The following is an 11,160-nucleotide window of genomic DNA, read 5'->3' on the forward strand; positions in this document are numbered from 1 at the left end:
TATGGTAAGATGGTAGATATGGAGAGTGTATATGGTAAGATGGTAGGCATGGATGGTGTATATGGTAAGATGGTAGATATGGAGAGTGTATATGGTAAGATGGTAGGCATGGAGGGTGTATATGGTAAGATGGTAGGCATGGAGGGTGTATATGGTAAGATGGTAGGCATGGTTGGTGTATATGGTAAGATGGTAGATATGGAGAGTGTATATGGTAAGATGGTAGGCATGGAGGGTGTATATGGTAAGATGGTAGGCATGGAGGGTATATATGGTAAGATGGTAGATATGGAGAGTGTATATGGTAAGATGGTAGGCATGGAGGGTGTATATGGTAAGATGGTAGGCATGGAGGGTGTATATGGTAAGATGGTAGGCATGGAGGGTGTATATGGTAAGATGGTAGGCATGGAGGGTGTATATGGTAAGATGGTAGATATGGAGAGTGTATATGGTAAGATGGTAGATATGGAGGGTGTATATGGTAAGATGGTAGGCATGGAGGGTGTATGTGGTAAGATGGTAGGCATGGAGGGTGTATATGGTAAGATGGTAGGCATGGATGGTGTATATGGTAAGATGGTAGATATGGAGAGTGTATATGGTAAGATGGTAGATATGGAGAGTGTATATGGTAAGATGGTAGGCATGGAGGGTGTATATGGTAAGATGGTAGGCATGGAGGGTGTATATGGTAAGATGGTAGGCATGGAGGGTGTATATGGTAAGGTGGTAGATATGGAGAGTGTATATGGTAAGATGGTAGATATGGAGGGTGTATATGGTAAGATGGTAGGCATGGAGGGTGTATGTGGTAAGATGGTAGGCATGGAGGGTGTATATGGTAAGATGGTAGGCATGGATGGTGTATATGGTAAGATGGTAGATATGGAGGGTGTATGTGGTAAGATGGTAGGCATGGAGGGTGTATATGGTAAGATGGTAGGTATGGAGGGTGTATGTGGTAAGATGGTAGATATGGAGAGTGTATATGGTAAGATGGTAGATATGGAGGGTGTATATGGTAAGATGGTAGGTATGGAGGGTGTATGTGGTAAGATGGTAGGTATGGAGGGTGTATATGGTAAGATGGTAAGTATGGAGGGTGTATATGGTAAGATGGTAGGTGTCTCATCTCATCTTCATCCGCTTATCCGGTATCGGGTCGCGGGGGCAGCAGCTCCAGCAGGGGTCCCCAAACGTCCCTTTCCCGAGCCACATTTACCAGCTCTGACTGGGAGATCCTGAGGCGTTTCCAGGCCAGTGTCGAAATATAATCTCTCCACCTAGTCCTGGGCCTACCCCGAGGTCTCCTCCCAGGTCCTAGGTATAGAGGGTGTATTTTGTAGGATGGTAGGTTTAGAGGGTGTATATGGTAAGATGGTAGGCATGGAGGGTGTATATGGTAAGATGGTAGGTTTAGAGGGTGTATATGGTAAGATGGTAGATATGGAGAGTGTATATGGTAAGATGGTAGGCATGGAGGGTGTATATGGTAAGATGGTAGGTTTAGAGGGTGTATATGGTAAGATGGTAAGTATGGAGGGTGTATATGGTAAGATGGTAGGTATGGAGGGTGTATATGGTAAGATGGTAGGTTTAGAGGGTGTATATGGTAAGATGGTAGGCATGGAGGGTGTATATGGTAAGATGGTAGGCATGGAGGGTGTATATGGTAAGATGGTAAGTATGGAGGGTGTATATGGTAAGATGGTAGGCATGGAGGGTGTATATGGTAAGATGGTAGATATGGAGAGTGTATATGGTAAGATGGTAAGTATGGAGGGTGTATATGGTAAGATGGTAGGCATGGAGGGTGTATATGGTAAGATGGTAGGCATGGAGGGTGTTTTGGGGTGGAAAGGGGGTGTAGTTCTAAGACTGAGGAAGGTGTTGTCTGATGATCTCTCTGGATTGGGGTGGTATCCTGTCTGGGAAGCGAACTGTGAACTCTACAATGAGGTCGCCGCGCTGGGTGGGGCTTTTAGGAAGAGGCAGGCCCTCTCCTCTCAGTCGCTTTACTGTCCCAGGTTTTATGACGTCATGGCAGGGTAGTGGGATGGAGCGGTTATCCAGGGTGGGAATGTTCACAGTACAGCCACATAATGCCTGTGAGAGAGGGACGGGACGGGTTACTACTGTATCACATGACACAAACCTGGTCTCTTTTTTTGCTGTATGACTGCTTCATTACAACAGTATTTAATAATAACAATATAATACATTGAACCTATTTAGCGCTTTTTTGGGATCCAAAGACGCAGACATCTGAGGGGGTACAAAACAACATCCAAGAAGAGCGATTAGACAATACACAGACAAATGTAAAGAGAAGAACTCATTAATGACATTAAACGAAGGGCAGGGGCTAGGGGTTAGGCTTGTTTGAGAACAGATGAGGCTTGAAGTGGTGGATGAAGATGGTAACAGATTCAGAGTCACGAATTGATTGTGGAAGAGATTTCCTTCACTGTCTCCAACTGTTCCTCTGGGACATCCAGGCAATGCACATATTTGTTCTATTCACACTTGATGATAACATGAAATCATAGTGGGGTTACAGTGTCCTTTCCAGTTCTGCAGTGCAAAACAGCTGGAGAACATTAGAGAACATGACTTGGAACTGTGCTCAGAATGACATCAGCAACAATGGTTCAGTCCTTCTCTGACACTAAAACAAGTTTGCCTGTCTTGGAAAACCTGTTGTGTGTGACTGTAGCATTGGAGGGGTGTGGAGTGCACAGGGGCTAATTTTGGAGTGTGGTCATTTCTAGAGCTAATGAGGTAAGATTGGAATCAGCTGAGGTTGTAAATAGCTTCAGGGTTTGCCAGCCATGATGGCTGACAGACACACACACACACACACACACACACACACACACACACACAGACACACAGACACACAGACACACAGACACACAGACACACAGACACACAGACACACAGACACACAGACACACAGACACCTACCTACCTACCTACCTCTTGGGACCAGAAAAAAAAATTCCCTATTTTGCCTATTCCCAAAACATAACCCTAACTCCTTATGCAAGTCTAAAACTATTTTTGTTCTAATACTTTTACCCTATTCCTTAAGCCCTTAAGACTGAAATAGCATTTTTGTCAGGACTAGCTAAAAAACGGTCAGGTTTTATGGTCTAATAGAGGACCTTGCTCTCACACACACACACACAGCCTTGTCTACTTAATAGAGTGCTTTTTAAATGCAAGAAGTGCTATGAGAAAGATGGGGTTCAAATAATTAAGGGTGATCTAAGGGCAGACTGCACCATAATTATGAAGATTAAAATATTGCCTGATCCTGAATCTGCAGTTTTTAGCCAGAGCAGGCAGCACAGCGTATTGCTTAACACCAGGCCGAACCTAGACAGGTTGTCATAGCACTGAAGGCACACAGACAGCTGATCTAAGGCCAGTCTAATGATATGAGCCTCAGCTCAGACCAGTGATCACCAGAATAATATAGTCCATTGATAAGAAATGTGCACTATGCCTACAGTTTTTGTGTCTCCGTTCAATAACAGTAAACGTTTTATGTTCCAGTTGGGTGCCTAATCATGGTCCATCGCCCAATACGCTGTCAACACTCCCAGTTCACAACTGCCCAATCAAGTGTTTATTATCATCCCGCTGCCCCCAACATGAGGCAGACAGATGCATTATGTCCTCTCAGCCATTGCACTGAGCACACATATACACGTAACATCACAGAAAGTAAAGTTCCTGGAAGAGGAGTTAGCAGCAGCCTGCTAAGTATGGATGGGGTATTGCGTTGTGTGCTTCTCTAGTGTGTCCTTCTCTCCTGCTTTCCAGACAGACTGATTTAGAGAGAACAGCTGCAAAGAGACAGAGTCCTGAACCCTAGTAACAGTGCAAGGCCACAGTCTCCCGTGTCAGGAAGGTCCAGACTCCAGATGTCTTGGTAGAGGTCAAGGAATGGCTGTATTCAGAGTTAACAATAGTTTTTCATCTGACTCTGAGCTTTCAACACCACAATGTAGTTCTCATTGAGCCAGTGTAGCAATCACAAAGATAAAACACAGTCATGGAAAGATCGGCATTACAGCGCCATTGAATTAAAGGCAACGGCACACAATCTATAAATCTTTAGCCATGCAGACTGAATAGAGCCCTGCAAAACAGCCAGCATAGCTAACAATGTATTAACTGGCCAGCCAGCCAGTTGGTGCCAATGCCAGAACTGTAATCATACCTCCCATAGCTGCTGAGTGGAAGCAGAGCTCCCTGGCTGTGTAAATTAAGCAGTATTTGCTTTGGATACTGATTCAGATGACCTAGTTTCCTAATGCTCTATCCCTCCAACATCTTCCTCTTCCCTCCCCACCCCACCCCCCCGTCTCCCTCCTTCAGTAGATGGAAGTTAGCATTGTGTGCCTTTACATTTTCAAAGCAACACAAAACTCTGTCATTATACTCTGCCCATGCCACTAAACTGCATTTTGTCACTGCTGGACCCATTAGGTTAGCTGCAATAAACAGAACCGTTTGTCAGTACTAAGATATGGCTTTACTTAATGAGCCCATCTGAGCACTGAGATCCTTGTATAAACGAATATAGAATGTACTTAACAAGAGCCTGTTGGGGGTCTGCAATTAGCCAGTCTGCTAATACAGGCAGCAGATTAATGGCAGCTATATTGGAAACGAATAAGAGTGTATCATTTCACAGGCTGGTCAGAGCTGAGCTTAGGTGACCACACAGCTTTAATGAAATGAAATGTCAGTGCCAACCTCACACCACAATCCTGCTCCAAAGCTTTTTCTCTGTGTCTGTCCATCTCTCTGTCCCTCTTCATACTTTACGTGTGTGGTCGCATGTATGAAAGAGAGAAATATCGCCGCGTACAAGTGGTTTATTGTCTTGTTTTTCGCAGGACATGACTAAGTTAGCGCCAAGCTGACTGTTGTTCTCTCTAAAACAGCGATCATAAAGGGAGACGTATGAGGCAGGACAGGGCAGAGTGTGAGTGGGCCTGTCACACAGAGACAACACATTCCTCCATGCTCACTCACACTGCAGTGGCACAGAGACATTCTGCTCAACGCTAAAGTCTTCCAGCCAGCCAGGGTTCAGCTCACTTCGCACAAAGACCGGAGGGATGTGATAAGCAAGGTAATGCTCTCATCAGAGGAACGGGACCTTTTATGTAAGTGCACACAGACACACTGTCCACCACTGCCTGCAAGTGCTGACACATGAACACTAGTGTACTGCTGTTAGAGGTGCCCAGGACTCTGAGTCAGAGAGAGAGAGTGGGAAAGAGTGAGAGAGAAGTGATTCAATGCTCTTTATTACAGCATCCCAACCCACTAAAATAATATTAACACACATATCCGTGTGAAAACCTACAAGTAGATTGAGAAAGTGTTAGTGTTGTGTAGAGTAGGAGACAATCCTGTCTGAACAGGGTAATACCACAGACTTGCAGTTCTATGTGAGTGTTCTATATTTGGGGACAAAGGAACTGAGATGGGGAAAAAGAGAGCTTTGTAGTCTAAACAAAGCAATGCCACTGGCAGATGGTTATGTACCAATGTGTTTGTTGGCGAAGGAGACCCTGTGTGAGAAAGAATGACAGAGAGAACGACACACTACCTCCTTCAGGCTGATATTGCAGGTGTAGATGATGTTGGAGCCGTCCCTCCTGAAGTGGACGTGCCCTTTGTCTTTTAGCACAAAGGCGATGTCTGCCGGAATGTTCTCTGGGGTCTCGTCCCCCTCCTTGGGGAAGGTGATCTTGGTGCCCTCCTTCCATCCCCTCTTTATCACAATGTTCAGAATCTTATCCTCCGTACGGCTGCTCCTGCCATCAGGGTTCAATCTCCTCCTCGTGATCTTCATCCGCTTGGTGCAGCCATGGAAGATCTCCTCCAGGGACACCTTCAGCTCGTGGACGACTGGGGGGTCCTGTTGTCTCCTGGAGCCTCCCAAACGCTCTGACTGCACCCCCCTCCTTCTGCCACCACCATGGCCGGGAAAGCCATTCACTCCCCCAGGGAAGCCAAACTGTGTGAAAGAGGCAAAGGGGTCTTCCTCGTCTAAGTCTGTTTCCATGTCTAGATCATTGTGATTATTGTGGACCTTGGAGTGGAAGCCATTTGAGCGGTTATGGTGGTTGCGGTGCGATCCAAAGAACATGTCAAAGGGGTTGGATCCGCCGAAGAAGGAGGCAAAGGTTGCATGGGGATCCCCATGGAAGGTATAGTGGTAAGACCCGCCAGGAACCCCAGACTGACCACTACTGCCCCCTGCCTTCAGACCTGAGTGAGAGGGAGAGAGGGGAGTGAGTATTCACACATCCTTCATCTAGATGTTGTAGAGAGCTGTCTACAGCAAGTAGGAGCTAGTTTGATGAGAGAGGCCCTGGAGGCATTAACAGTCGTCAAAGGAAAACCTAGTGGGACGAAAAGTTCCCACAGGACAGGGGGTCAGACAGACCTAACCTAAGCCATTATGCCTAATGCCTCGACCTAAAACTAAACCCAATTCTTACACTAACCCCAAATGGACATTAAGCCCTCAAGCTAACCCTTAGGCTGAACTGCATTGTCAAGTTTTACTATCTTTGTGGGGATTTCTGGTTTTACTATATGTGTGGGGACCACACATACACAAGCACACTGCTATTCTTATCTCTACCACAACATAGAAATAAGAATATCTGGTCACAGAAGAGCACACAGTCAAACAGAAGAGCACACAGTCAAACAGAAGAGCACACAGTCAAACAGAAGAGCACACAGTCAAACAGAAGAGCACACAGTCAAACAGAAGAGCACACAGTCAAACAGAAGAGCACACAGTCAAACAGAAGAGCACACAGTCAAACAGAAGAGCACACAGTCAAACAGAAGAGCACACAGTCAAACAGAAGAGAACACAGCCAGACAGTAGAGAATGCATACAGACTGAAAAGAACACAGACAGAATAGAACATAGACAAACAGTAGAGAATACAGACAGACTGAAAAGAACACAGACAGAATAGAACACAGACAAACAGTCGGGAATACAGACAGACCGAAGTAAAAACACAAACAGAAAGCTGAGAACACAGACAAACAGTAGGGAATATAAACAGACTGAAAAGAACACAGACAGAATAGAACATAGATAAACAGTAGAAAATACAGACAGACAAGACAGAACATAGACAGAAAAGAACACAGACAGACCGAAGAAAAAACACAGACAGAAAGCAGAGAACACAGACAGACAGTAGGGAATACAGACAGACAGGACAGAACACAGACAGTCAGAAAAGAACAGACAGATGAAAAAACACACAGACAGAAAAGAACACAGACAGGCAGTAGAGAATACAGACAGACAGACAGACAATAGAGAATACAGACAATAGAGAATACAGACAGTAGAGAACACAGACAGGCAGTAGAGAACACAGACAGGCAGTAGAGAACACAGACAGGCAGTAGAGAACACATGCAGTAGGGAAGATTAGTAAAAATAATCTGCTCGGGTTCTCTCTCATTCACACTCCGAAAGATTACTTTATGCTACTTATAATGACACAACCACAGTCAGAATAGTAAGCACCATCTCTCCCTTACCTTCTTCTCCTAACTGGTCATAGATTACCCTCTTCTTAGGATCACTCAGAACTTCATAGGCCTCAGCGATCTCTTTGAACTTATCCTCTGCGTTGGCGTCAGTGTTCTTGTCTGGGTGAAACCTCAGTGCCATGCGGCGATATGCCTTCTTGATCTCCTCCTCATTGGAACCCTTGGGTATACCAAGGGTCTTATAGTAGTCCTTCCCCATGGCAATGGCCTCTCTGGGACCCACCAACACACACGTGGCTTTCTGGAAGTACAGTGTAAAGAGAGGTTTCTGAGATAAGAGCACCCAGGGTCTTAGAAAATCTCTACCTGACAAAAAACAGAAATATCCCCGGGCTCTCTGCATGTGAGTAAAAAGATGCATTCTAATTCATTTACAAGTCTTTACTCCATAACAGATCATTTGAAAACTTGGCATGTTGCTATGGTAATGTAGTAGTGTTGCCATGGCAGTGTAGTAAAAGCTCAAGTAAACGTGAGGAACTCCCAACAATCTACAGTAGCACCTCTCTGCACATGTACGCCCGCACACACACGCGCAAACACATTCTGTAGGCGCCACATTCACATCAGTAGCCTAGTCTCATAAAACCGCAGTGCTGTTAAAATATAACACAATGTCCACCCGTATGTCAATGTATACTAGCCTGTGACTGAGTCCCCCCTGTTCACCCACCCTGTGAACGGTCGGATATGAACTACAACATACGGAATGTTGGCCTGTGTACGGTCGTTAATTCCGTAGTCTACTTTGATATTTTCTATAATCCTAATAGAAACACCGCCGTGTATATATACCGTAGAGAACTAGACAAAGAAACAGCACTGCTATAACGCCGACACGAGACTAATTTAATTTTACCGTCGCTTTTCCGACAGAAAAAGATTCAGGTTATACCCTAGAATACTATTAGAAAATATGTCTAGAGACAAACAAAACCATTCTTAATGTGACAATCAAACATATTGACTGGCGAATGCAGAAACCAGAGGGACACCGGTTATTCCACAGGCTTCAATGACAACGGGTTAAACTGACAGCGGATGAGCGCCGTGGAAAACACACCTAAAATTAAACATTTCCTACCAGTGATAATTTTCAGCAGACAAATCCGTAGATCATACGAACATGTCCAGTCCCTTACGTCTCTCTCCCGCCCGGTATCCCAGTCAGGTCTTTATCATGTGACGTTCACCGGTTCCGAAATAGCCGGTGACCAAACAGCGCTCTGACGTCAATTAATAAAACCCAAACCCCCGGATTACTAACAATCAATCATCAATGAGTCCCAATATTCATATAGGCTAGTAGCACTTATGTGGTTAAATTTAAAGAGGCCTACATTTATTTCCACTTAATACAAACGTCCGAGGATAAAAAGCCAATGCCTAGCCAATGCTTACATAATGCTTATACCGGCTATTCACTGATTGACAGGGGTTGCTACTGGCTCTGGGTTAAAGTCACCTAGTTCCGAGTTAGTTACTTACTCCTAATGGGTGTGTTTTAGAAGTTTATAACTCATTCTCACCGTAAGAATTGACTGGACCTCACCAAATGTCCCTCGCCGCTCCCCTACGCGCGACAGCTGAGTATTTGCTGGTGGAACAATGTGGGTTCAAAACACGCTCCGCCACCGTGACCAACGGTCGTCCAAGTGCTTATAATCCTATCCACTCTGACACTATGAGAAAATAAATTATCTTCATAGGCTATATATGTATTGTATTTAACATGTATTCTACCGATTCAATTTATCCAATCCAGTCCATCACCATCAATCGAGGAGGGTATACCCATATTCGGCTTGCGAGGCTACAGACATTCCACTCAAGCAAACACTGTCTTACTCCCGCGGTGTTTGTGTGAGAGAGTAAGCCCGGAGAGCAAAGCATGAGCAGATTTTTCCTCTGTGTTTGTATGTGCGTGTTTGCGAGTGCGTACTTGTGCCTGTGCGCGTCCGTGAATGGTACTCCAATCTCAGCAGTGTCATAAAGTGTTAGAGTGAACTGGCACTTGGGGACTAGAACCTTCGTCAGACAGTCAGATACACGCGCATGCGCACGCGCACACACTAACACAAGTTAAGACTTTCCCTCAGCATGGACACAAGGGCTATACCAATAGTCTAAAGTGGCTTTCCTTGCCGGTTTTTACTTTCTTCCTTTCCTCTGCACAAATCTCAGTAATATAAATGATTTCATCCCAAAATAAGTTTCTGCATCACTTCCGGGCTGCCAATGTTGTCAGCATAGGTAGAGTACAAAATCCTGTTATGGTTGTCTGACCAGTACATCCAAGAAAACCTTTTTAGACAACAGACACGCAGCTGTGTCTCCTTGCCATCTTCTGTATTATTATACTGTATTTATCTGTCAAAATGTCTGCCTTTTCTCCTCTTCCTCTCCTCTCTCTATCAAGAGGATGTTTAGGGTCAAGAACACGGTTAAAGATTTTGTACATCAAGAACCCAAACAGATAATTATATTTTTATTCTTGAATACCCTGAAATGCTACCACATACAGAAAGATACTGTATGCTATTTTTAACATGGGAATACATTAACAGTTTCCTGGTGATTTTACAATATTTTATGTTCAATAAAGATAGCTTGCTCAGAAAACATGATGGGGGGTGGGGGGGGGGGTCATTGCCTTGGAGTTAGATGTGACATGGCGAGACCAGGATCCAAATCCTGTGTCCAGATTCCACAAAGGACAGCAACGTCCGGGTTTAATAACTGATTAATAATTGAATATGTTTGATGTGTATTCTAGCAACTCCTTTTGGCATCGTGTAAGGATTCTGGTGTCAACTTCCTGGTTGAGGGAGCAGCGTGATAAGAATCACATCGACATCGGATCTACTTTGGAAGACACATACATGTGCTTGTTGGACATTGCAAAACCATGGGCATTCATTTGGAGTTGCCCCCCCCCCCCGCCCCATTTGCAGTGATAACAGACGCCACTCTTCTGGGAAAGCTTTCCAAAAGATTTGGAAGTGTCTTCTGTGGGAATTTGTGCCCATTCAGCCAAAATAGCATTTTTGAGGTCAGGCACTGGTTTTCAATGAGAAGGCCTGGCTCGCAATCGCCGCTCCAAATCTGTAGCATTAAGATTACCTTCAGTGGAACTAACGGGCCTAGCCCAAACACTGAAACACAGCCCCAGACCACTATCCCTCCTCTACCAAACTTTAGAGTTGGCACTATGCATTCCTGTAGGTAGTGTTCACCTGGCATCCGCCACACCTAGATTTGTCCACCAGACTGCCAGATAGTGAAGCGCGATTTGTCACTCCAGAGAACACGTTTCCACTGCTACAGAGTCCAGTGGCAGCGGGCATTACACTACTCCATTTGATGCTTGGCATTGCACTGGTTGATGTGAGGCTTGCGTATAACTGCTAAGCCATGGAAATCCATTTTGTGAAACTCCCAATGCACTGTTCCTGTGCTGATGTTGTTTCCAGAGGCAGTTGGGAACTGTGGTGAATGATGCAACAGATGAGGTTCCGTGGTCTACCTCTTCAC

General features: G+C 44.9%; 1 protein-coding gene across 4 annotated transcripts; it reads right to left on the reverse strand.

Annotated features, from left to right (window-relative positions):
- Window positions 1-1,251: 1,251 nt before the first annotated feature.
- dnajb5 (DnaJ heat shock protein family (Hsp40) member B5) lies at window positions 1,252-9,588 on the reverse strand. Of its 4 annotated transcripts, none has more exons than XM_020052200.3 (4): window positions 9,569-9,588; window positions 7,615-7,867; window positions 5,639-6,303; window positions 1,252-2,109 (listed from the first exon to the last, which is right to left on the reverse strand). In XM_020052200.3, exons 2-4 carry the CDS (start codon window positions 7,823-7,825, stop codon window positions 1,876-1,878), a joined length of 1,110 nt encoding a protein of 369 aa, XP_019907759.1. In that variant the 5' UTR covers window positions 7,826-7,867; window positions 9,569-9,588; the 3' UTR covers window positions 1,252-1,875. The 4 variants fall into 4 exon arrangements, with proteins under 4 accessions (XP_019907759.1, XP_012992172.1, XP_012992170.1 ...); XM_013136718.4 differs by lacking the exon at window positions 9,569-9,588 and adding an exon at window positions 9,370-9,543; XM_013136716.4 differs by lacking the exon at window positions 9,569-9,588 and adding an exon at window positions 9,156-9,543.
- Between the last annotated feature and the right edge of the window lie 1,572 nt (window positions 9,589-11,160).

This window comes from Esox lucius, chromosome 13 (genome assembly GCF_011004845.1).
Source record: "Esox lucius isolate fEsoLuc1 chromosome 13, fEsoLuc1.pri, whole genome shotgun sequence".
Classification (NCBI taxonomy): Eukaryota; Metazoa; Chordata; class Actinopteri; order Esociformes; family Esocidae; genus Esox; species Esox lucius.